The 22,687-nt window shown below is 33.8% G+C and overlaps 2 protein-coding genes and 1 pseudogene across 2 annotated transcripts; all 3 read right to left on the reverse strand.

The window, feature by feature from the left end:
* Positions 1-653: 653 nt before the first annotated feature.
* LOC132312614 (zinc finger CCCH domain-containing protein 48-like) lies at positions 654-8,636 on the reverse strand. Its single transcript, XM_059811041.1, has 9 exons — positions 7,847-8,636; positions 7,446-7,541; positions 6,537-6,626; positions 6,296-6,397; positions 5,714-5,860; positions 5,455-5,574; positions 5,304-5,363; positions 1,420-1,517; positions 654-1,220 (listed from the first exon to the last, which is right to left on the reverse strand). Exons 1-9 carry the CDS (start codon positions 8,324-8,326, stop codon positions 1,079-1,081), a joined length of 1,335 nt encoding a protein of 444 aa, XP_059667024.1. The 5' UTR covers positions 8,327-8,636; the 3' UTR covers positions 654-1,078.
* A 1,380-nt stretch (positions 8,637-10,016) lies between these two features.
* Positions 10,017-22,475, reverse strand: LOC132314513 (zinc finger CCCH domain-containing protein 17-like; annotated as a pseudogene).
* On the reverse strand, positions 19,137-19,604 carry LOC132314514 (uncharacterized). Its single transcript, XM_059813370.1, has one exon. The coding sequence runs from the start codon at positions 19,602-19,604 to the stop codon at positions 19,137-19,139; it is 468 nt and encodes a 155-aa protein (XP_059669353.1).
* Positions 22,476-22,687: the final 212 nt, after the last annotated feature.

Here is a 22,687-nt window from a genome sequence, read left to right on the forward strand (position 1 = left end):
ATGAAGAAGAGCCTTTTTCATGTGAGGATACAACCCCAATCATGAATTACTCTTTAATTCAATTTATTGACCAAATGTGACCTACAAAGTCTATTTTGTTAAAGCAATGTTGTGTCCCAAGTCTTTAAACGTATATTTCCTTCACAAGCACATGAAATATCAGTCATATATGTGTGTTTATGTATATATATAAGTAATACAAAAACATTACGGTCAATTTTGTTGAACCTTAACACACGTATTACGGTCAATTTTATTGGAGTGTATTATATATATATATATATATATATATATAACACACACACATATGAACCTATTTAGAAAAATAAATAAATAAATTGACACACACACACACACACATATATATAATTAAAATAACTATATGCAACATTTAAAAATAATAATAAAAAAAAATTCTACGAACATTTGCTTCATCATTGAAATGTGTAACGGTTGGAATTCTCAAGGTTCTCTATCTAAATATTACGAGTACTATTTTGAGATACCAAGTCTTAATTTAAGTAATATTTATGATTTGCAAATAATTGTAGTTCAGCACAAAGAATGCTTGTTAAAAAAATGGTTCCTCATTAAAAAAAAAAAAAAAAAATTAATAATAATAAAAGGAGAGAAATTAAGTGGACGGGAGAAAATGAGTATAACCACCATTGATGTTCCATGCAATTTAAAACTACTTTATGGAGAACACTTGTGACTGAAATTGGATATATTCTGGAACCATTACAAACTTACATATAGAGAGAGCATAGAGAACACTTGTGAAAAAAGAATCGACAACACTTGTGACTGGAATTGGATATATTCTGGAACCATTACAAACGAATTGGATATATTCTGGAACCATTACAAACTTACATACAGAGAGAAAAGAATACTACTATATTACGAGCATTGCATGGGTCACAAAGCTTCATTGACTGGTGATGTGCTTCTCTGGAACCTCAAAACTGGCACTCACTCATCTTTTCTCATTTTTTCCATGAACTTGTACATTGTCAAGAAACCCTGAAATTAAATAAAAAATTGTTAATGTATAGACAGCGCCACTCATCATGACTCATGAGGCAGCTGTTGTTTCAGCCAACCATTTCCATACTCTCACTTCACCCGCTCCATCTCCGGTAAAAAACAAACCCCCAGGGCCTATCCGTATGGATCGGACCTCCTGTTTCGCGAATATCTTGCCCCTCTCGGAAAACCTGCATCCAGTAAAAGAAATCTTCTTTTAGAATGAAGTAGAATGAACCACATGAAAGCATTTGAAGGGAAAAAGAAGAAATATCCGTGGAATTCCTACCAAGAAGATAAAATAATGATGACAAGTAGATGGCGTAAAAGCTTTTTGAAGGAAAAACAAAAAGGAATACTGTAAAATACTGAATAAAAGTGAGAACTTACGATGGCAAATCATATACATGGACAGAGTTATTGTTGCAAGAGCACAGCAAGACCGGCTTGGATTCTGAATCATGCATCCCACAGAGAGTGAGCACGCCCTGTAGCAGGCAGGTGGAACCATTAAAATGCAGGTTTTTTATTTCTTAGAACAGATATAAAGAAAATTAAACTAAACTCAAGAAACTGCAAAATATTGGTAAAAGGTTTTGACAGAATATAGCAGTCGCAATATGTTTTTTGCAACCTTCATTCGTATGGGACAAAGGCAAGGATATGATGATGACGACTATGTTAGCAACCAATTACATTTAAGGTGGTGGATTTCTGACTCAAAAGATGTCCTATATACTTTATAAAACAAGATAGTCTCAAAATTCCCAACCCCATCAGATGGGATACTCTGCCCACCACGTGAAAACTCTACCTACTCTGATACGTGACGAGTTATATTCAAAAATAGCGTCACAGCACAAATAGCAATGCCCCTGTCAATCCTACCCCATAGGAGTATTACCATTGAGTCTGCAAATGGTTCAAACAGAAACAGATGAAGTACCAACAACCTTTTCCTACCACTACAGGGTGGTATGAGCAACACATATGACACGCCTACTTTCCCAAAGAACTGGGTTACTCAAACTCAAACGCTGGCATTTAAAGAGTAAGGTTCTTCCACTGGTCCACCTAGTAAGGTAATTTAGCAGGATTCAGACTGGTTATTTGATACATCTATCGATCTGTCAAAAAATACAGACACTTCCCCTTCAATTTTAATCAGGTCCCGAGGCTAAACAATATGAGACTATACGCAAGAGCACATATACCCATGCAATGATTATTTATTTCCCAGCACAGTAGTAGGAAACCAGCTTCAAGATTGATAATTCTCACTTCCAAACAAAAAGCAGTCTCCACCAGCTATAATCACAAGAGATCATTAACCAGAACAAAGATCTAACTCTACATATCACCGATCCTTCTCTATCTTTTGAGAACAGAATAGCCATACTTTAACATGTGTGCATCAAGTTAAACATAACCCCTTAATACAACAGCACAACAGCGCCTGTAAACAATACGATGTTAAATAGACTCAACATTACTATTAAAATATTTTTTAACATGCTTGCACCAGTGATTTTAGATGAATCATCCAAAATTGTGCAAGGGCCAAAAACAAATCATCAAGAAGTAGCCTACGATTTCCCAACCTTAGAGATGATCTCTGCTTTTGCTTGATTAATGCACCTAATGGGCCCTTGATAATCAATTCATGTAACAATATTTTAACTTACAAATATTAGTTTAAAAATAATTTTAACACCATTTGGAGTAGAATTTAGAATACCACCATTTAAAAGGATCTGGCATTTAGACCAGAAAACTGCTTGTGCAATGGAATTTCTAATATTTTTACAAACCTATAACACAATCTTGGCCCTTGCCCTTTCCTAAGCAACCCAAAATGTGTAAATACCTGATCAAGCACACAACACGAGTGTAAATAAAAGATGTGTCTGACATGCCTATTGCATATGTCCATCCTTTATAATATTATAATTTATATCAGAAAATGATGGTGAAATTCCTTGTGCGCTAAAGGCTCCCTCAGATACTATCACCCTGCGCTGCTACAAAATGAATGAATTTCACGACAAAGATGCTTTTGTTATATAACATAACACTTCTTCCTTACTGTACAGATGAAAATTTAACTACTTCAACAACAAAGCCGTTTCCCAATGTCCAAATGTTATAAAAACCCCTAAAATATACATGCTAAAAGACTTGTATATTTTAGCTGGTTTTATAACATTTTAAAATTTGGACATTGGGAAACAGCTAAGTTCTCGAAGTAGTTAAATTTTCATCTGTACAGTAAGGAAGAAATGTTATGCTATATGAGGAAAACAGCCTAAACAGGTCCTTGCTGCTGGTTTATCCGATGAAAAGAGAGTATCCAAGGAGAAGAGGTAACTTGCTAGTATATGCCAGCACCAAGGTTAGCTGAGGAGAATATGACATTGCAATTATGATTGCATGTTCAGCAATGGGGACCCATTGGAGATTACTGGAGATAACTACCTGTAAAAAGGCTTTGTGAGCTGCTCATGGCTCGTGAAAACCCTTCACTTTTTAACAACCCCAGAACCAATTACAAGCTTTTGAAGAGGTTATTTAGTTAAAACATTAGTCACCATAAACTGAATACAAACAAGTCACGAAATTGTCAAAAGATAGGGCAAGACAGCTCAGGAGGACTAGAAAGTTGCCACACAAGCAAACAAGCTTACGAATACTAAATAACTATTAAGGGCCCTTGAGGATACTCCCCTTATACCATACCTTCACCGATACCTAAGGTTGAAGCATATGTAAAAATTAGAAGTCGCTTGGTATTGCATAAGCTGCAACATCAGACGCAAGGTAAGGACAAAGTTATCTTCTTGAATGCCACATGTAGTTTGGAATCAGGAACCCACAATAGTCCATCTTAAAATTTCTATGTTTTAGTGAGGCAAGCACTTGCACGCCTAGGTGAAATGTACAATTTTTCAGAACTAACCATCCCCTGAATGAGGGATAAAGTAACCCTAATTTATCAAAGTTAATACATTTACAATCAATTCAGATAATACATTCTGAAAATCTTAAAACACTTGTAAACTTTTTCAAAGTGGATCTTTATTAAGATATCCAAAAGAGGAAAGACAGACCAGTCTTCTTCTTTTCTTTTCTTTTCTTTTTTTTTTTTTTTTTGATAAGTAACACAGACCAATCTTTCAGGACAGGAGTTTATTACAAAAAGTAAAAAGAACAGTAAAAATTCGCTAATCCTTGAAAGTTGAAACAAACCAGTCAACAAAGGCTCAGTAACATGTCTCTTTACGCTAAATTGTTAATAAACTACTTTTTTTTATTTATTACAGTGATATCTGATTCCCTAAGATCAACATATAACCACCAATCCAAATACACCTGGTGAAGTGAAGGTCAAGCTTCTCCAAGCTCAAAACCCAATCTCTGAGAGGGAGGAAGGGATTTTGCTTTAGGTCGAGTAGTGAATCCGGGTAAATGCAAGACTATGTGGGCCCAAATAACACTCTGGTCGATATTTAAAACTATCAAAATCATACTTTTAAAGCATATTTTTGCAATTTCAGGCAAGAAACACTAAAACCACGAGCTATTGGGCTCAAAAGCCAAACCTGAGAAGAAGGCAACAAAATTATTTGAATTAAAAGTTCTCTCTTCCAAAAAATCTCCTTTAAAGGAAACTTGACAACCTCACGTATAAGTCTATAAGATACTAAGGAGGTACCCCATAGTGAAGCACTTCAAGTAACCTACAACCAGTCAAAAAGTAGCTAACAAGCAGCCACATCAATGACGAAAAGTCATAAAAGAATATATTCTATCCTAAATCTAATTTAACAAAGAACTAATGTACTCCTAAAATTTAATATAAAAATACATCGTAAGCTAAAACACATCAGGCCATTAAAAACACGTTTTTCTTCAAAACTCAATGAACCATCAGCTATTGCACCCAAAATACTTCCTTGATCTTATACATTGGATTTCATTACCAGGAACTAATGACATCTTCAGCTTCCTCAAGTTACCACTAACTTATGCAAAGATTTTTAGCAAAAAATACGGACTCTTCTTAAATCAATATCATCATCAATGTTAGAAGTCTCACATATCATTATCATCCTTGACTTATTCCCATATGAATGTGGTCAGCCAGAAGTCTCACATATAAAGGGATGAAATGCTAGCTGAGGATTTTTCAGATTAAGTGGGCATGTTAATGTATTAAAATGAAACACGTACAAGTGCATATATAAAATTAGGAGATATTTTACGTAGAAACTTACATGTTCCTCATTATGGGTGTATGTAACTTCCAACTTTCCACTCTGAGAAGTAAACCACACCTGGAAGCAGGACAAAGTAAAGAGGACATTTGAATGAATAAGTTGAGAGGTGGGTGCAAGGACAATATTAGTAATAAAAAGAAACACCAACCTTTATTGTTTTGTCCAATGAACATGATAGAAGAAACTGATCCCAGCATAGAACAGACATTACAACTGAAGTATGCTCGGTCAAAGTCTGGATGCATTGCAAAGTTTCAAGGCTCCATACCTGGAAGCAGGATAAGCAGATACACAAAAGGTAATAAATTAAAAACCTCAAGCAATGATTATGGAAGCAAAAGTAATTTGAAAATTCTTGCCAATAAATCATAGATAATCACAGCAGTATCCCACCACAACCAACTTACTCTTATAGAATGATCCATTGAACCGGAGTATAGCCTATTAGCACCAACAACTAGTGTCACAACAGCAAGAGTGTGACCCTTGAAGGATGCAGCTGGTTCAAAGCAGTTGGCAGCAGCATTAAATTTCCACGCCAATATGGTCCCATCCTGCATCAGAAGTTTACTTCTTTCAAGAAAAGAAAAATATGCCAATATCGAAGAGAGAGGGAACAAAACTAAATATAAATATGCAAGGCATTTTATTTAGTAGGACTCAAGTTGAACAAAGCCATGGCCATAGCTATAACTCCACCAAAAGCTAAGGGAATTCCAGATCACCATGATATTAGGAGAAGAAATAAAAAGTCTAAAGCCCTAACCAACCAAAATATGGCACAGTGAGTATTGAACATTTTCTATGACAACTCATCCATGTTAAAATGCTAAATTGCATAATTTACAAGGAGAAGCTCCTTAGGAACAGTGTGACAGCCACTGCGGAAATATTCTTACATGGTAATTAAGAAAAATAACAATAATAATAAAAGTATATAGATACAGTTAACAAGAGAAGAACTATATAATTCATAACCAAAAGCTTACCTGTGAACCTGCAAAGAGCATATCATTGCCCACAACCAGGGTATAGACTTGTCCAACAGGTCCATTAAGACTCAAATCAGTGGCGGTTTGGGTATTCCATGCCTGCAATATCACCATAATAAGTCCAACGACCAGTTTGCATCATACTCATACAACTAAGAAACCTAGAAAGAACCAATAACAATGAAATACTTAACTAAAATAAGACATAAAAGGATGGAAATTAAGACTCGCCCCTTACCTTGACAACATTTGGTAGACCCACAAATATCCATGGCCCTTCACTGAGCATGCAACCTATTTCACTGCCCAAATTAATCACGCTAGTACACTGCATAAAACATAGACAACAACAATACATGAATAAATTCCAGCACCCTCCATTCAGTAGCTGAGAAAAATAAAATAAAATACAATCCATATCAGAGGTGGCATGTTGCTTTGATTTCTCAATTCTTTTTAGTTTTAAAAGCTTCTTTGGGCCTGCTTGGTTAGTCACTCAGAAAACTGTTCTCAAAATCTCAAAAAACTGAAAACTGTTTTCAGAGAACTATATGATTACAGATCTTTTTCTAACTAATGACCTGCTTGGTTTGTCACTAAGAAAATACTTCTTAAGAACTCAGAAAATAGAAAACTGTTTTCAGAGAATTATAAATGATAGTTCTATGAAAATTGGCCTTCTTTTAATTGAGTTTTCAGACACCGGTTCTCAGAAACTGTAAATCAAACAGGTTTTTTTTACAGTTTTCTGATTTTCAGTTATCAAAAAACAAAAAACCGTTCAAATTGAACCAAGCAGGCCCAAAGTTTTCAGAAAAAGATTCTCAGAAGTTGTCAACCAAACAGGTTTTGTACAGTTTTCTGATTTTCAGTTCTCCGTTCTCACTTTTTCCTTTTTTTAATCTTTTGATTCGAATTACATGTCATGATAGTGCATCTAAACAGTCCTAAACAAATTAGCAATGTTAGTAGAATACACAGTGGGGGTTCTGACACCATAAATCCCAATAAAAAAAATCTAAATTTGAAACTTTTTTTCTCCTTTCCATCTCCAATGTATTCTCAGAATCAAAGAGCATCAAATTATTAAAGAAGAAAAGAAAAACTAATTTAATGAATAACCACAAAAAATGAAGAAAATACCAACCTGCCCAGACTGGCAATCCCAAACCCTCACAGTTTCATCCTTACTCCCTGTATAAAGCTTATCAGACCCAGATGGCAAAGTAATCCCGCTAACTACCTGTTTACCAAAAAAAGAAGAAAAACAAAAATAGATAATTAACTCAAGTATCCCTCAAATACAAAGACCAAAGAAACCAAATATAGAAAAATCATTTATCTATCTTTAGAAAAACTGAACCACCAAATACTGAAAAATCATTTATCTATCTTTAGAAACATTGAACATTGTTAACATCAAGAACATTAATTAAACAATGACCCAATAGTTCAACCAACACAATGCCAAGAAAGGGATCAACTTAAACAAATATAAAAGAACTGGATTGACAAATATGTGTAATGCGTGTGTGTAATTATCACTACCTTCTGGTGTCCTTCAAGCTGTGTCAACAACGAAAGACAATCTCCTGTGGACCAAGGATGCAAAAACCTGCACTTATCCCCAAAATTACAACTCCCCTGCACCCAATAATTACACAATTTCTCTGTTTTCTTCACAACTCTGTCCCCTCCTGCTCGCCCCCAAGTCGAAGAATTGCTGAAATTAGGATTCCTTCGGCTTGTCAAATGTTGGTCATCCGCGAACCCGTGAGGCGGCTTCGACTTGGCCGCGCCGTCGCCGCCAATGGACTGCGGTGGCGGTAATTCTCTGTGCAAGTAAGGACATGAGAATCTATAGCAATTGCCTGCCCTCCAATTGAAACAGACCTTTCGATGGTATACCCGCTTGTTTTTTTCAACATCCATAGTCGATTCTTGGTTTCTTGGATTGAGATAGTGGTAAGGAGAGTCCAAACCAGTTTGTGTCAGTGATTGAAACGGTCGGTGATCTGATTTGATCATTACAGGAAGCAATTTAAATCAACGGCTGATTAAGGTCTAAGACGCTCGAGATTGGAGAGTTAGGATCTGTAATGCTTCAATAAGGCGATTTAGAGAGAGAAAGAGCCCAAGAGGTATATACATGTATGTATGTATAGTGGAGAGAGACAGACAGACAGACAGACAGACAGTCGGTGAGTGAAGTTGGCCAGTAATTTCTTGCGAGGTTTTATTGAAGAATGGAATCAGAAACTCATATTTTTGTTGCAATGGCTACGGTGAAGAAGGAGACAGTGAAGAAGGAAATAACAGAAAGCGTAAAGTGTAAGCTGTGCTTTATAAGTAATACAGAAAGCGTACGCTTTACGCGTACTTGACAAGTATATACTTTTTGGAACCCAATATTACGTATTTATGTTTATTTTTAGATTTTTTTTATTAGAAAACACAGCTGTCAAAAAAAAATCAAGCACAGAAAAAAAAAAAAAAGAAAAGAAAAAAAAAAAAAGAGAGAGAGAGATAATAATAAAATAAAATAAAATAAAAAAACATCAATCTTCTTCCCATAATATTTTTTGAAATTTTTTCTCAAAGAGGTTTTTTTTTTTTTTTTTTTTTTTTTTTTTAATAAAAAATATATATATATATTTGGTTAAACAAATAACAACAATAAAAAATTAAATTTCACTGTTCTGCTTTCGAGGAAAAATTATTTTTGAGAACAGTGAACAAAAAGATTTCCAATCTGTTTATTGCTTTAAAATCCATAAAAGCTATTATTACACTGTGAAAACTCAAAACTGATAGTGATTAGCTGATGATAGTCATCAAAAATGATCACTAAATCACTATCACCCCCTTATTTTATATTTACCATAACTATTCTTTATACTGTAACTTCTTTTTCTTTTTTGCTAACGTTTTTCCAACCAAACATAAAAAATAAATAATAATAATAATAATAAAAGTGTTATTCCATCCCTCATTTCTATTACTTTTCTATGTCCTGTAACTTCTTTTTCCTTTTTTGTTAACTTTTTTCCAACCAAACATTAAAAAAAATAATAATAAAATAATTTTAAAAAGTGCTATTCCATCCATCATTTCTATTATTATTCTTTATACTGTAACTTCTTTTTTCCTTTTTTGTTAACTTTTTTCCAACCAAACATAAAAATAAATAAATAAATAAAATATTATTTCATCCATCATTTATATCATTTGTTTCATCCAATCAAATAAAAAGTGAAGAAAAGATCATACTTCCCTAAAAATGTCTCATCCATCCATTCCCACCCTCTTTCATTCATTTTTTCATCCCAACAAAGCATAAGTTAATTATAACATCATTAACACAATTATTGGAGTGTGTTATAATATATGTGTGTGTATATATACACACACACATATGAACCTATTAAGAAAAGAAAAGAAATGTATATGAACCTATTTAGAAAAGAAAAGAAAAATAACAAAGGAAAAGTTAAATAAATGGACACACACACACATATATAAATTGGTTCCTCATTAAAAAATAATAATAATAAAAGGAGAGACAATGAGTTCAACCGCCATTGACGTTCCATGCAATTTAAAACTATTTTATGGTTTTTTAGCAGTTCATGTACACAAATAATTATGGGTGTTTTAACAATTTACCCATCATAATTGCAACACGAAAAAAAATTAAAAAGATAAAGAAGTAGATATAGAGCACACTTGTGACTGAAATTGGATAATATATATTCTGGACCATTACAAACTTACATATACAGAAAAAAGAATACCATATGATTGATGATGTGCTTCTCTGGAACCTCAAAACTGGCACTCACTCATCTTTTTCTCATTTTTTCCATGAACTCGTACATTGTCAAGAAACCATGAAATTAAATCAAAAATTATGAAAAAAGATATATATTATGAAAAAAAAAAGATATATATTGTAAAAATTATGAAAAAAGATATATATTGTCAAGACAGCGCCACTCATCATGACTCATGAGGCAGCTGTTGTTTCAGCCAACCACTTCCATACTATCACTTCACCCGCTCCATCTCCGGTGAAAAACAAACCCCATGGATCGGACCTCCTGTTTCGCGAATATCTTGCCCCTCTCGGAAAAACTGCATCGAGTAAAAGAAATCTTCATTTAGAATGAACCGCATGAAAGCATTTGAAGGGAAAAAGAAGAAATATCAGTGGAATTCCTACTAAGAAGATGAACTAATGATGACAAGTTGATGGTGTAAAAGCGTTTTGAAGGAAAAATAAAAAGGAATACTGTAAAATAATGAATAAAAGTAAGAACTTACGATGGCAAATCATATACATGGACGGAGTTATTGGTGCAAGAGCACAGCAAGATCGGCTTGGCTTCTACATCATGCATCCCACAGAGAGTGAGCACGCCCTGTAGCAGGCAGGTGGAACCATTAAAATATAGATTTTTTATTTTTGAGAACAGATATAAAGAAAATTAAACAAAACACAAGAAACTGCAAAATATTGGTACAAGGTTTTGACAGAACATAGCAGTCGCAATATGTTGTTAGCAACCTCCATTCGTATGGGACAAAGGCAAGGATATGATGATGACGACTATGTTGGCAACCAATTACATTTAAGGTGCTGGATTTCTGACTCAAAAGATGTCCTATATATTTTATAAAACATGATAGTCTCAAAATTCCCAACCCCATCTGATGGGATACTCTGCCCACCACGTGAAACCTCTACCTACTCTGATAAGTGATGAGTTATATTCAAAAATAGCGTCACAGCACAAATAGCAATGCCCCTGTCAATCCTACCCCATAAGAGTATTACCATTGGGTCTGCAAATGGTTCAAACAGAAATAGATGGAGTACCAACAACCTTTTCCTACCACTACAGGGTGGTATAAGCAACACATACGACACGCCTACTTTCCCAAAGAATTGGGTTTCTTAATGCAACTTGGACCTAATTACTCAAACTCAAACTCAAACTCAAACACTGGCATTTAAAGAGTAAGGTAATTTAGCGGGACTCAGACTGGTTATTTGATACATGTATCAATCTGTCAAAAAATACAGAGACTTCCCCTTCAATTTTAATCAGGTCCCGAGGCTAAACAATATGAGACTATACGTAAGAGCACATAGACCCATGCAAGAATTATTTATTTCCCAGCGCAGTAGTAGGAAACCAGCTTCAAGATCGATAAGTTTCACTTCCAAACAGAAAGCAGCCTCCACCAGCTATAATCACAAGAGACCATTAACCAGAACAAAGATCTAACTCTACATATCACCGATCCTAATCTATCTATTGAGAACAGAATAGCCATACTTTAACATGTGTGCGTCAAGTTAAACATAACCCCTTAATACAACAGCACAACAACGCCTGTAAACAATACAATGTTAAATAGACTCAACATTACTATTTAAATATTTTTTTAACATGCTTGCACCAGTGACTTTAGATGAATCATCCAAAATTGTGCAAGGGCCAAAAACAAATCATCAAGAAGTAGCCTACGATTTCCCAACCTTAGAGATGATCTCTGCTTTTGCTTGATTAATGCACCTACTGGGCCCTTGCCCTTTCCTAAGCAACCCAAAATGTGTAAATACCTGATCAAAGCACACAACATGAGCGTAAATAAAAGATGTGTCTGACATGCCTATTGCGTATGTCCATCCTTTATAATATTATATCAGAAAATGATGGTGAAATTCCAAGTGCACTAAAAGGCTACGTCAAATACTATCGCCCTGCTCTGCTACAAAATAAATGTATTTCACGAGAAAGATGCATATGTTATATAACATAACACTTCTTCCTTACTGTACAGATGAAAATTTAACTACTTCGACAACAAAGCCATTTCCCAATGTCCAAATGTTATAAAACCCCCTAAAATATACATGTTAAAAGACTTGTATATTATAGGGGGTTTTATAACATTTTTAACATTTGGACATTGGGAAACGGCTAAGTTTTCGAAGTAGTTAAATTTTTTATATGTACAGTAAGGAAGAAATGTTATATGAGGAAAACAGCCTAAACAGGTCCTTGCTGCTGGTTTATCCAACGAAAAGAGAGTATCCAAGGAGGTACTTGCTAGTATATGCCAGCACCAAGGTTAGCTGAAGAGAAGAAAAGGAGCCCTTTCGGGTGTTTGATAACTACCTGTAAAAGGGCTTTGTGAGCTGCTCATGGCTCGTGAAAACCCTTCACTTTTTTTTTACAACCCCAGAGCCAATTACAAGCTTTTGAAGAGATTATTTAGTTAAAATATTAGTCACCATAAACTGAATACAAACAAGTCACGAAATTGTCAAAAGATAGGGCAAGACAGCTCAGGAGGACTAGAAAGTTGCCACACAAGCAAACAAGCTTACGAATACTAAATAACTATTAAGGGGACCTTGAGGATACTCCCCTTATACTATACCTTCACCAATACCTAGGGTTGAAGCATATGTAAAAATTAGAAGTAGCTTGGTATTGATAAGCTGCAAAATAAGACACAAGGTAAGGACAAATTTATCTTCTTGAATGCCACATGTAGTTTGGAAGTCAGGAACCCACAATAGTCCATCTTAAAATTTCGATGTTTTAGTGAGGCAAGCACTTGAACACCTAGGTAAAATGTACAATATTTCAGAACCAACCATCCCCTGAATGAGGAATAAAGTAACCCTCATTTATCAAAGTTAATACATTTACAATCAAATCAGATAAGACATTCTGAAAATCTTAGAACACTTGTAAACTTTTTCAAAGTGGATCTTTATTAAGATATCCAAAAAAGGAAAGAAAGACCAGTTCATTTTTTTTTTTTTTTTTTGATAAGTAACACAGACCAATCTTTCAGGACAGGAGTTTATTACAAAAAGTAAAAATTCGCTAATCCTTGAAAGTTGAAACAAACCAGTCAACAAAGGCTCAGTAACATGTCTCTTTAAGTTAAATTGTTAATAAACTACTTTTTATTTTTAATTAATTACAGTGATATCTGATTCCCCAAAATCAACATATAAGTATATAACCACATATCCAAATACACCTGGTGAACTGAAGGTCAAGTTCTCCAGGCTCAAAACCCAATCTCTAAGAGGGAGGAAGGGATTTTGCTTTAGGTTGAGTAGTGAATCTGGGTAAATGCAAGAATATGTGGGCCCAAATAACACTCTGGTTGATATTTAAAACTAGCAAAATCATACTTTTAAAGCATATTTTTGCAATTTTGGGAAAGAAACGCTAAAACCACGAGCTATTGGGCTCCAAAGCCAAACCTAAGAAGAAGGCAACAAAATTATTCGAATTAAAAGTTATCTCTTCCAATAATCTCCTTTAAAGGAAACTTTACAACCGCACGTATAAGAGATACTAAGGAGGTACCCCATAGTGAAGCACTTCAGGTAACCTACGACCAGTCAACAAGTAGCTAATAAGCAGCCACATCAATGACGAAAAGTCATAAAAGATTATATTCTGTCCTAAATCTAATTTAACAAAGAACTAAAGTACTCCTAAAATTTAATATAAAAATGCATCGTAGGCTAAAACACATCAGGCCATTAAAAACTCTTTTTCTTCAAGACTCAATGAACCATCATCTATTGCACCCAAAATACTTCCATGATCTTATACATTGGATTTCATTACCAGTAACTAATGACATCTTCAGCTTCCTCAAGTGACCACTAACTTATGCAAAGATTTCTAGCAAAAAATACGAACTCTTCTAAAATCAATATCATCATCAATGTTAGAAGTCTCACATATCATCATCATCCTTGACTTATTCCCATATGAATGGGGTCAGCCAGAAGTCTCACATATAAAGGGCTGAAATGCTAGCCAAGGATTTTTCAGATTAAAATGAAACACATACACGTGCACATATAAAATTGGGAAATATTTTACGTAGAAACTTACATGTTCCTCATTATGGGTGTATGTAACTTCCAACTTTCCACTCTGAGTAGCAACCCACACCTGGAAGCAGGATAAGTAAACAGGACATTTGAATGAATAACTTGAGAGGTGGGTGCAAGGACAATATTAGTAATAAAAAGAAACACCAACCTTTATTGTTTTGTCCAATGAACATGATAGAAGAAACTGATCCCAGCATAGAACAGACATTACAACTGAAGTATGCTCGGTCAAAGTCTGGATGCATTGCAAAGTTTCAAGGCTCCATACCCGGAAAGCAGGATAAGCAGACACACAAAAGGTAATAATTAAAAACCTCAAGCAACGATTATGGAAGCGAAAGTAATTTAAAAATTCTTGCCAATAAATCATAGATAATCACAGCAGGATATCCCACCACAACCAACTTACTCTTATAGAATGATCCATTGAACCGGAGAATAGCCTATTAGCACCAACAACTAGTGTCACAACAGCAAGAGTGTGACCCTTGAAGGATGCAGCTGGTTCAAAGCAGTTGGCAGCAGCATTAAATTTTCACGCCAAAATGGTCCCATCCTGCATCAGAAGTGTACTTCTTTCAAGAAAAGAAAAATATGCCAATATCGAAGAGAGAGGGAACAAAAACTAAATATAAATATGCAAGGCATTTTATTTAGTAGGACTCAAGTTGCACAAAGCCATGGCTATAGTTATAACTCCACCAAAAGCTACGGGAATTCCTGATCACCATAATATTAGGAGAAGAAATATAAAGTCTAAAGCCCTAACCAACCAAAATATGGCACAGTGAGTACCTATTGAACATTTTCTATGACGACTCATCCATGTTAAAATGCTAAATTGCATAAGTTACAAGGAGAAGGTCCTTAAGAACAGTGTGACAGCCACTGCAGAAATATTCTTACATGGTAATTAAGAAAAATAACAACAAAATAATAAAAGTAAATAAATACAGTTAACAAGAGAAGAACAATATAATTCATAATGAAAAGCTTACCTGTGAACCTGCAAAGAGCATATCATTGCCCACAACCAGGGTATAGACTTGTCCAACAGGTCCATTAAGACTCAAATCAATGGCGGTTTGGGTATTCCACGCCTGCAATATCATCATAACAAGTCCAACGAACAATTTGCATCATACTCATACAACTAAGAAACCTAGAAAGAACCAATAACAATGAAATACTTAACTACAATAAGACATAAAAGGATGGAAATTAAGACTCCCGCCTTACCTTGACAACATTTGGTAGACCCACAAATATCCATGGCCCTTCACTGAGCATGCAACCTATTTCACTGCCCAAATTAATCAGGCTAGTACACTGCATAAAACATTGACAACAACAATACATGAACAAATTCCAGCACCCTTCATTCAGTAGCTGAGAAAATTAAGGAAAATAAAATAAAATACAATCCATATCAGAGGTGGCATGTTGCTTTGTTTTCTCAATTTTTTTTTAGTTTTAAAAGCTTCCTCGGGCCTGCTTGGTTAGTCACTCAGAAAACTGTTCTCAAAATTTAAAAAAAAAAAAACTGAAAACTGTTTTCAGAGAATGATATAGTTCTCTGAATACAGATCTTTTTCTAAATAAGGACCTGCTTGGTTTGTCACTCATAAAATACTTCTCAAGAACTCAGAAAATAGAAAAATGTTTCTAAATAATTATAAATGATAGTTCTATGAAAACAGGCCTTCTTTTAATTGAGTTTTCAGAAACAGGTTCTCAGAAACTGTCAATCAAGCAGGTTTTTCTACAGTTTTCTGATTTTCAGTTATCAAAAAACAAAAAACCGTTCAAACCGAACCAAGCCAAGCAGGCCCTAAGTTTTCAGAAAAAGATCCTCAGAAATTGTCAACCAAACAGGTTTTGTACAGCTTTCTGATTTTCAGTTCTCAGTTCTCACTTTTTTCCATTTTTTAATCTTTTGATTCAAATGTCATGATAGTGCATCTAAACAGTCCTAAACAAATTAGCAATGTTAGTAGAATACGCAGTGGGGTTCTGATACCATAAAACCCAATTAAAAAAATCTAAATTTGAAACCATTTTCTCCTTTCCATCTCCAATGTCTTCTCAGAATCAAAGAGCATCAAGTAATTAAAGAAGAAAATAAAAACTAATTTGATGAATAACCACAAAAAATGAAGAAAATACCAACCTGCCAATAGACTGCGGTGGCGGTAATTCTCCGTGCAAGTAAGGACATGGGAATCTATAGCAATTGCCTGCCCTCCAATGGAAACAGACCTTTTGATGTTTGCTACCGTTTGAAGGACCGAGACGTTGGTATACCCGGTTGTTTCCTTCAACATCCATAGTCGATTATTGGGTTCTTGGATTGAGGGAGTGGTAAGGAGAGTCCAAACAAGCTTGTGTCAGTGATTGAAACGGTCGGTGATCTGATACGATCATTACATGAAGTAATTTGAATCAACGGCTGATTAAGGTCTGAGAAGCTCGAGATTGGAGAGCTGGAATCACAATTTAAGGACTAAACAAAACAAAAAATTAAAAATGAAAGTTAACTAGAGTTCTTGCCGAACTAATACTATATAATTTAAAATTGAAAACTTTATAAATCAATTTTATTACAATGGTTTATATTATATTATTCTTATTATTATTTATTGAGAAAAAAAAATACAGTTTTAAATATGAAAAAAATGAACCTAATTATGAAAACTAATATAAAAATAAATAAATAAAGAAGAGGAAGAAATGAATTATAGATTAAAAAAAATTTGTAGACTTAATGGTGAATAATTATTGAACAAAAAAAAAGATTATAAGGACGTGCGCGTGTGTGGAGACTAATAAGAGAGGAAAAAGAAAAAAAAAAAAAAGAAATGTTAACACAACACTTCAATTCAATGTAACATCTATTTCTTCCACCACTTCATTAACTACAATTTATTTTTTCTATGTCATTTAAATTCCTATTATAAGTCTTCTTCTTTTTTCTTTTTCATTTTTTTCCTTTCTAAAATTGATATTTAGTTCGTAGGTAGCTACATAATTTTAGAATGCCATAGAAAAATCTTTCACCATGTAGCTTTGATATATAATAGAATACTGTTTATAGTATTTTTTTTATACTTCTAATATTATTTCAATATACTAACAAATAACATATTCTATTAAATTTTATACTCTCGTTTGCTTATATACAGTAGGAATACCAATTGAAAATTGAGAACCGTGAACAAAAAGATTTTTTATTGCTTTAAAATCAATAAAAGCTATTTTTATTACACTGTGAAAACTCAAAACTGATAGTGATTGGCTGATGATAGACTGTCATCAAAAATAATTTTCATCACTAAATCACTATCACCCCCTTACTTAATATTTACCATAACTATTCTTTATAACTTCTTTTTTTCTTTTCTTTTTTTAACTTTTTTGCTTCCTCTAGTATTTTCTTTTTTATCACTGCAATGTAATGCCACTCATATTCAATCAATTCTTAAACATGTATTAATTAATATAATTAAAATTAAATAAATAACAAATGATAATCAAATTCAGTATAAATTGACTAAATAAATAACTCAAATTAAATAATTATTTAAATAGATTATTTCTTAAATAAATTACTTCTTTTGACGGAAAAAAGAAAGAAAGAAGAGAGTGCTAGAGAAAGTAAATAAGGTATAAATAAGTTACAGTTTGAAATATAGAGGGTAGTTGTGATAATATAAAATAAGGGAGTGATACATTAACGAACCTTCTTGTCATTTTTTTTTAAATATAAATAAATAAATATAGAGTGCAATTCTAAAAAACAAAAGTGCGAATATGGCCTCCCTTGAAAAACAAAAAAGCATTATGTAATTAGTGAAAATAACGTTACACTACAGCCCTTAGATAACATAATGTAAACGGTAAAAAGCAAAATTCACAACACAATTTCACAACACATTAGGGCATGTTTGGTTGTCCAATTTCAACACACTTGTATAACTTGGGGCTTCCCCATCTATTCAGGGATTATCATGCATCATATATTTCACAAGACAATTTTTCTGAATTCTCCATTTCAATTCAGCATGGAAGTTCTTTCACTTGCCTGGTATAATTGAACCTCATATGATTTCAAACATATCAACATCAAGAGTGTAAAAATTATTTATTGCTGGCAAAATCATCACAATTTACCCGTTACCCGTTCGGAGATTATTATTTGTGCCTCTCCTTTCAAATATTACTGAGTTGTACAATGTCACTTCAATCAAGAAGAAATCACAAATTAATATTGTTTCTGCTGTGACAGTAATGAACCAAAAAGGCAGTGATGCTGGTTTCTACTTTCTAGGGCAAATTGTGGCTGTCAGGATTAAATCAAGCAAAAGGGAGCTACGGGATGATCAAATCAAGGATGGTTTTTCGCTGTGAAGGATAACAATCATAGAAACGACCAGAGTAGTTCTTTCAATGTGGGAAATGTACTTCTAAAAAGAAATAAGTACACAGAAATATACTGCCCAACTTCATAAATAAACAAAAACAGCATCAACAAGGTTGTGATATTATGTTTTACACTACAACAGCGCTTGCTTAAACAGTAGCAAACCTAGGGAGACCAAGAAATTCATGCGTCAAAATACCATCTAGTGAAGTGCCCAGAAGATAAAGAGAGAAGGATGAGTGTGTAAGGAGGTCATGATAGGTATACAAATCGGAGACAAATTGAGAAAAAATATAAGGACGTCATTGATCAAATGGCAAGAATAGGAAGATTTGAAATGGAGACACATATCTGCTAAAATATAGTCACCAAATTTTGGAAGAGAGTATCTTATAAACCAAACCTATAAGAGAAGCCGGGACAGGATAAACCAACCCACATATGGCATGTTGGTCAATTTGGATGCTTTTAATTCAACTGGCAAGTTTAAAGGCATCAATGAATAGACCATAAGTGAAACCCATCTTGAAATTGTTCAGGAGAGCAATGGGGAAAGTAACCTTTGGCCTGCTGTAATAAAACTTAGTCACATACTCAGTAAGTAGAACACATACTACAGCAGCAATTACATCGTTGACTCCTATAGCTCCAAAGGATAGGGAGATTGTTTGAGCCACATAAAATCCACCCAATAAAGAGATACCCCCAAAAAGTGCCCTCCGAGAAGGAGTTCTAAAGTAATTCCTTGAGATGTCAGGCACAAGTCGAATAATGTCAATTAGCCTTCGAGGCCCTTCATTCTCTTGCACAGCTCGAACGGTAAAAAACCCAGGTGAGGATTTCGAAACAAAATTTCTGATTTTTCCATGATAATTTCTGGTTTTAGGAATCAAGCCCAATTTGAGGAAGCCAGTAGAAGTCAAACTTAGAGGATGTGCCATTGAAGATTCTGGTATACAGACACCAATCAGGATGCTTTTCCTAGAAGAAGAAAAAAATGAGGCTTGTTGGTGGGGTCGCTTAAATAAAACTTCTTCACAATGACAACATATAGATATACAAAAACTAATACATTCACACACACACACACAAAATGTGTTACTAATACATTCACACACACACACACAAAATGTGTTTACTTATTGCACAGTATACATGATATCCAATATGGCTTTCTGGTGCTGACCACTTCCAAAAAAGAAAAAATATTCTTTTCTAGTATCAATTTTTTTGCTCAACGCAAAAGTGTTTATAGAAGTGCAACAAAAGAATGCAGATGCTCCCGTATTAACATCCATAAAACTTTCCTTTCCCATCCACATGACGTCTTCCAAATAATAGTAACTGAAATCACTTCATATCTATCCAGAAACTGACACAATTAACTAATATGTTTCAGGTTATTTGCCCAACATGATTTTGAAATTTATTTACGCCCTATCACTTGGATGGACATAATCACCTTGCTAACTGAGAAAAAGCTTTGTTTTTTTCTTTTACATTTCTGCTACATCAGAGATCAAACAAGAGAACAGACCCATAACAGGACATGCATCAAAGAGTCCAAAATCAACACGAGGCACAAAAAAATAAAAAATAAATAAATAAACAACAAAACAACAATACTAATAATTATATTAATAATAGTTCATAATATTGAAACTCAGAAAACAAGGGTAACAAAAGAATAATAAAAGGTATTAAAAAGGAAAAAATAAAAATAAAAAACTGAATGTGGGAGTCTAAAGTTCTCAAATCTTAGCCAAACTATTTGTATAATAGGTCATACTTTTCGGAGATCCGCTTTTCAGCTTAGAGCATTACTTTGAGAAGTAAATATCATTAGAATCCAAAAACATGTGATTGCAAATAAAACATACACTGATCATCAACATCACCAGTATAATGTTTTAAGAATTTGGTTATGGCATTTAGCTTCTTCTTGTTTATTTTACTTTATTTTCATTGCTATTACATATTACAAATGTCAAATCCTCACGCTAAAGTTTACACTGGAATCACATTCTCTTGTGCAAAATTAATGGGGAAAACTACTCACTGCTATTCCCTATACGCCCTTTGTTAACCATCCTAGAGGTGGAAATGAGCAAAAGATGCAGAAAAGAAGAGACAAACTAAGTCAAGAAAGAACATGTTTCTTCACCTCTCTAGAGAGGAAAGAACTTAAAAAATTATCAAAGCAAATATATAAAAAGAAAGAAACAAAGAAAATTACTTTGAATTGCGAAAAAGAAGGGTCAAATAAGATGGCAGACTAATAACAAGTTCAAGCTGATATATTCTTTAAACAAAATTAGTACATAACTACAACTAATAAATGACAGGAAAATAGAAAAAGAAAAAGAAAGAGAAAATTAAGCTCAAGTAACTTGTGATCACTATAATGAATAACATCAACGATCTTCTGATAAATTCAGAGATCGTGGATCAAAGTATTAAATGAGGGCATGAAGGTTCTGAAAAACGCAGATATTCATGTTTTAGCTATTCAATTTCCAAGTGCATCCAAATGTCTCAGTCTTAAGAGATTAACTACTGTTCTGGTATATACACCACCAGAATTAAACCATCACCGTCCATTAAAATGGCAAGGGGTTCTACTAAATAAATTATGATTCTTCTTTATTACAATTTTTTGCAAAATTTCTAACATTTCTAGTTTTCAAATGTCAAAATGTTCATTGAAAAGAATGAAAGTTGATAAGCATGATATAAAAATAGAGCACTTCTGAGTTCTGACCCATTGAAATTTCTGCACGACTTTGGAATTATCAAGAGTCAAGCATGTGAATTCTAATGGGTGGTACAATTAACATCTAGACTTAATAACTGCAAGAAAGAAAAAAAAAAAAAAAAAAAAAAAGCCACTAAGATTAGAAGCCTCATAAAAATGTAATGACAGCTTGAGGAGACAACTATTCAAGGATTTTGTTTACTTGACAACACAATTGAGAGAAAACCAACCAAGCAGCATTGTCAATTTGTCGGAAGAACCATAAAACAATAATAATAATAATAAGATTTTTAAAAAAAGAAAACATATCATATACTCAGTGGACTGATTTCTATTTTCTAATATCCTAAAGCAAACAAACTAGAAAGCATAAAAGAATGACAGCTATGATAATGAGAGTTACAAGGACCCTAAATTGTACCATCGGAAAAGCTAATTAACAAGTAACAACAATGAATAATATCCAATTAATAGTATTTATGTAGTTGAAACTATATTGTCAGTGGATTCTTGAAAATTTACTTCTAAACCCGCATATATAATTATAGTACTTGTATTAGTGTTTATATTACGAACAATGGATACTTTTTATTTTCTAATTTTCTTCCTCCTATCTGTATAATTAATCAAATAAAAGATACAAAATTTAATTAATTTAAGGTTCATGAGACGTATATCGAAATCAATTCAGAGATAATATAGCTAAAACAATAAAAAATAAAAAAAATAGCTAAAATAAAATAAAACATTAAACGAAGAAATCAAATTAAAAAGAAATTCTCTTACCTACAATTCTGGAACTTAAATGTTCAGAAGCTCCATTTCTCTCCTTCTACCGTACTCTGAAACAGGGGGAAAACGTTTGTGTTGAGACTTGAGAGAGAAACAATAGAGAGAGAAAGTTTAGAGAGAGAGAGAGGATCGTTTATGCGACAGTCGCAGCTAGTCGACGGTGAATGTGGTAGGGGAGCAGAGGTGATTCGTAGGAGGAGGATTGGGAATTTCTAATTTCTTTTTTTCTGGTCACTTCACCCAAACCCAATTGATACTATCTCAAATTGTGTTGTCTTATCCAATGTGGACCCACTAAATGGACCCATTTGGGTTCAAATTCTTGAAATGAGCCCTCTGAATGAATGAAGGCCGTAGGCCCATAGGGGCATGTGAGAGGCCGAGAGGCAACATGTCTGATGTTCAGCCCATAATATTAACATTTTTTTTTAAAATACGATTCAACCAGTGTCTCAGGTTTGTTATTTATTACCACGT

The sequence above is a fragment of the Cornus florida genome, unplaced genomic scaffold, assembly GCF_030987335.1.
Source record: "Cornus florida cultivar Cherokee Brave unplaced genomic scaffold, ASM3098733v1 CherokeeBrave_3.0.0_Hap2_Chr06, whole genome shotgun sequence".
Classification (NCBI taxonomy): Eukaryota; Viridiplantae; Streptophyta; class Magnoliopsida; order Cornales; family Cornaceae; genus Cornus; species Cornus florida.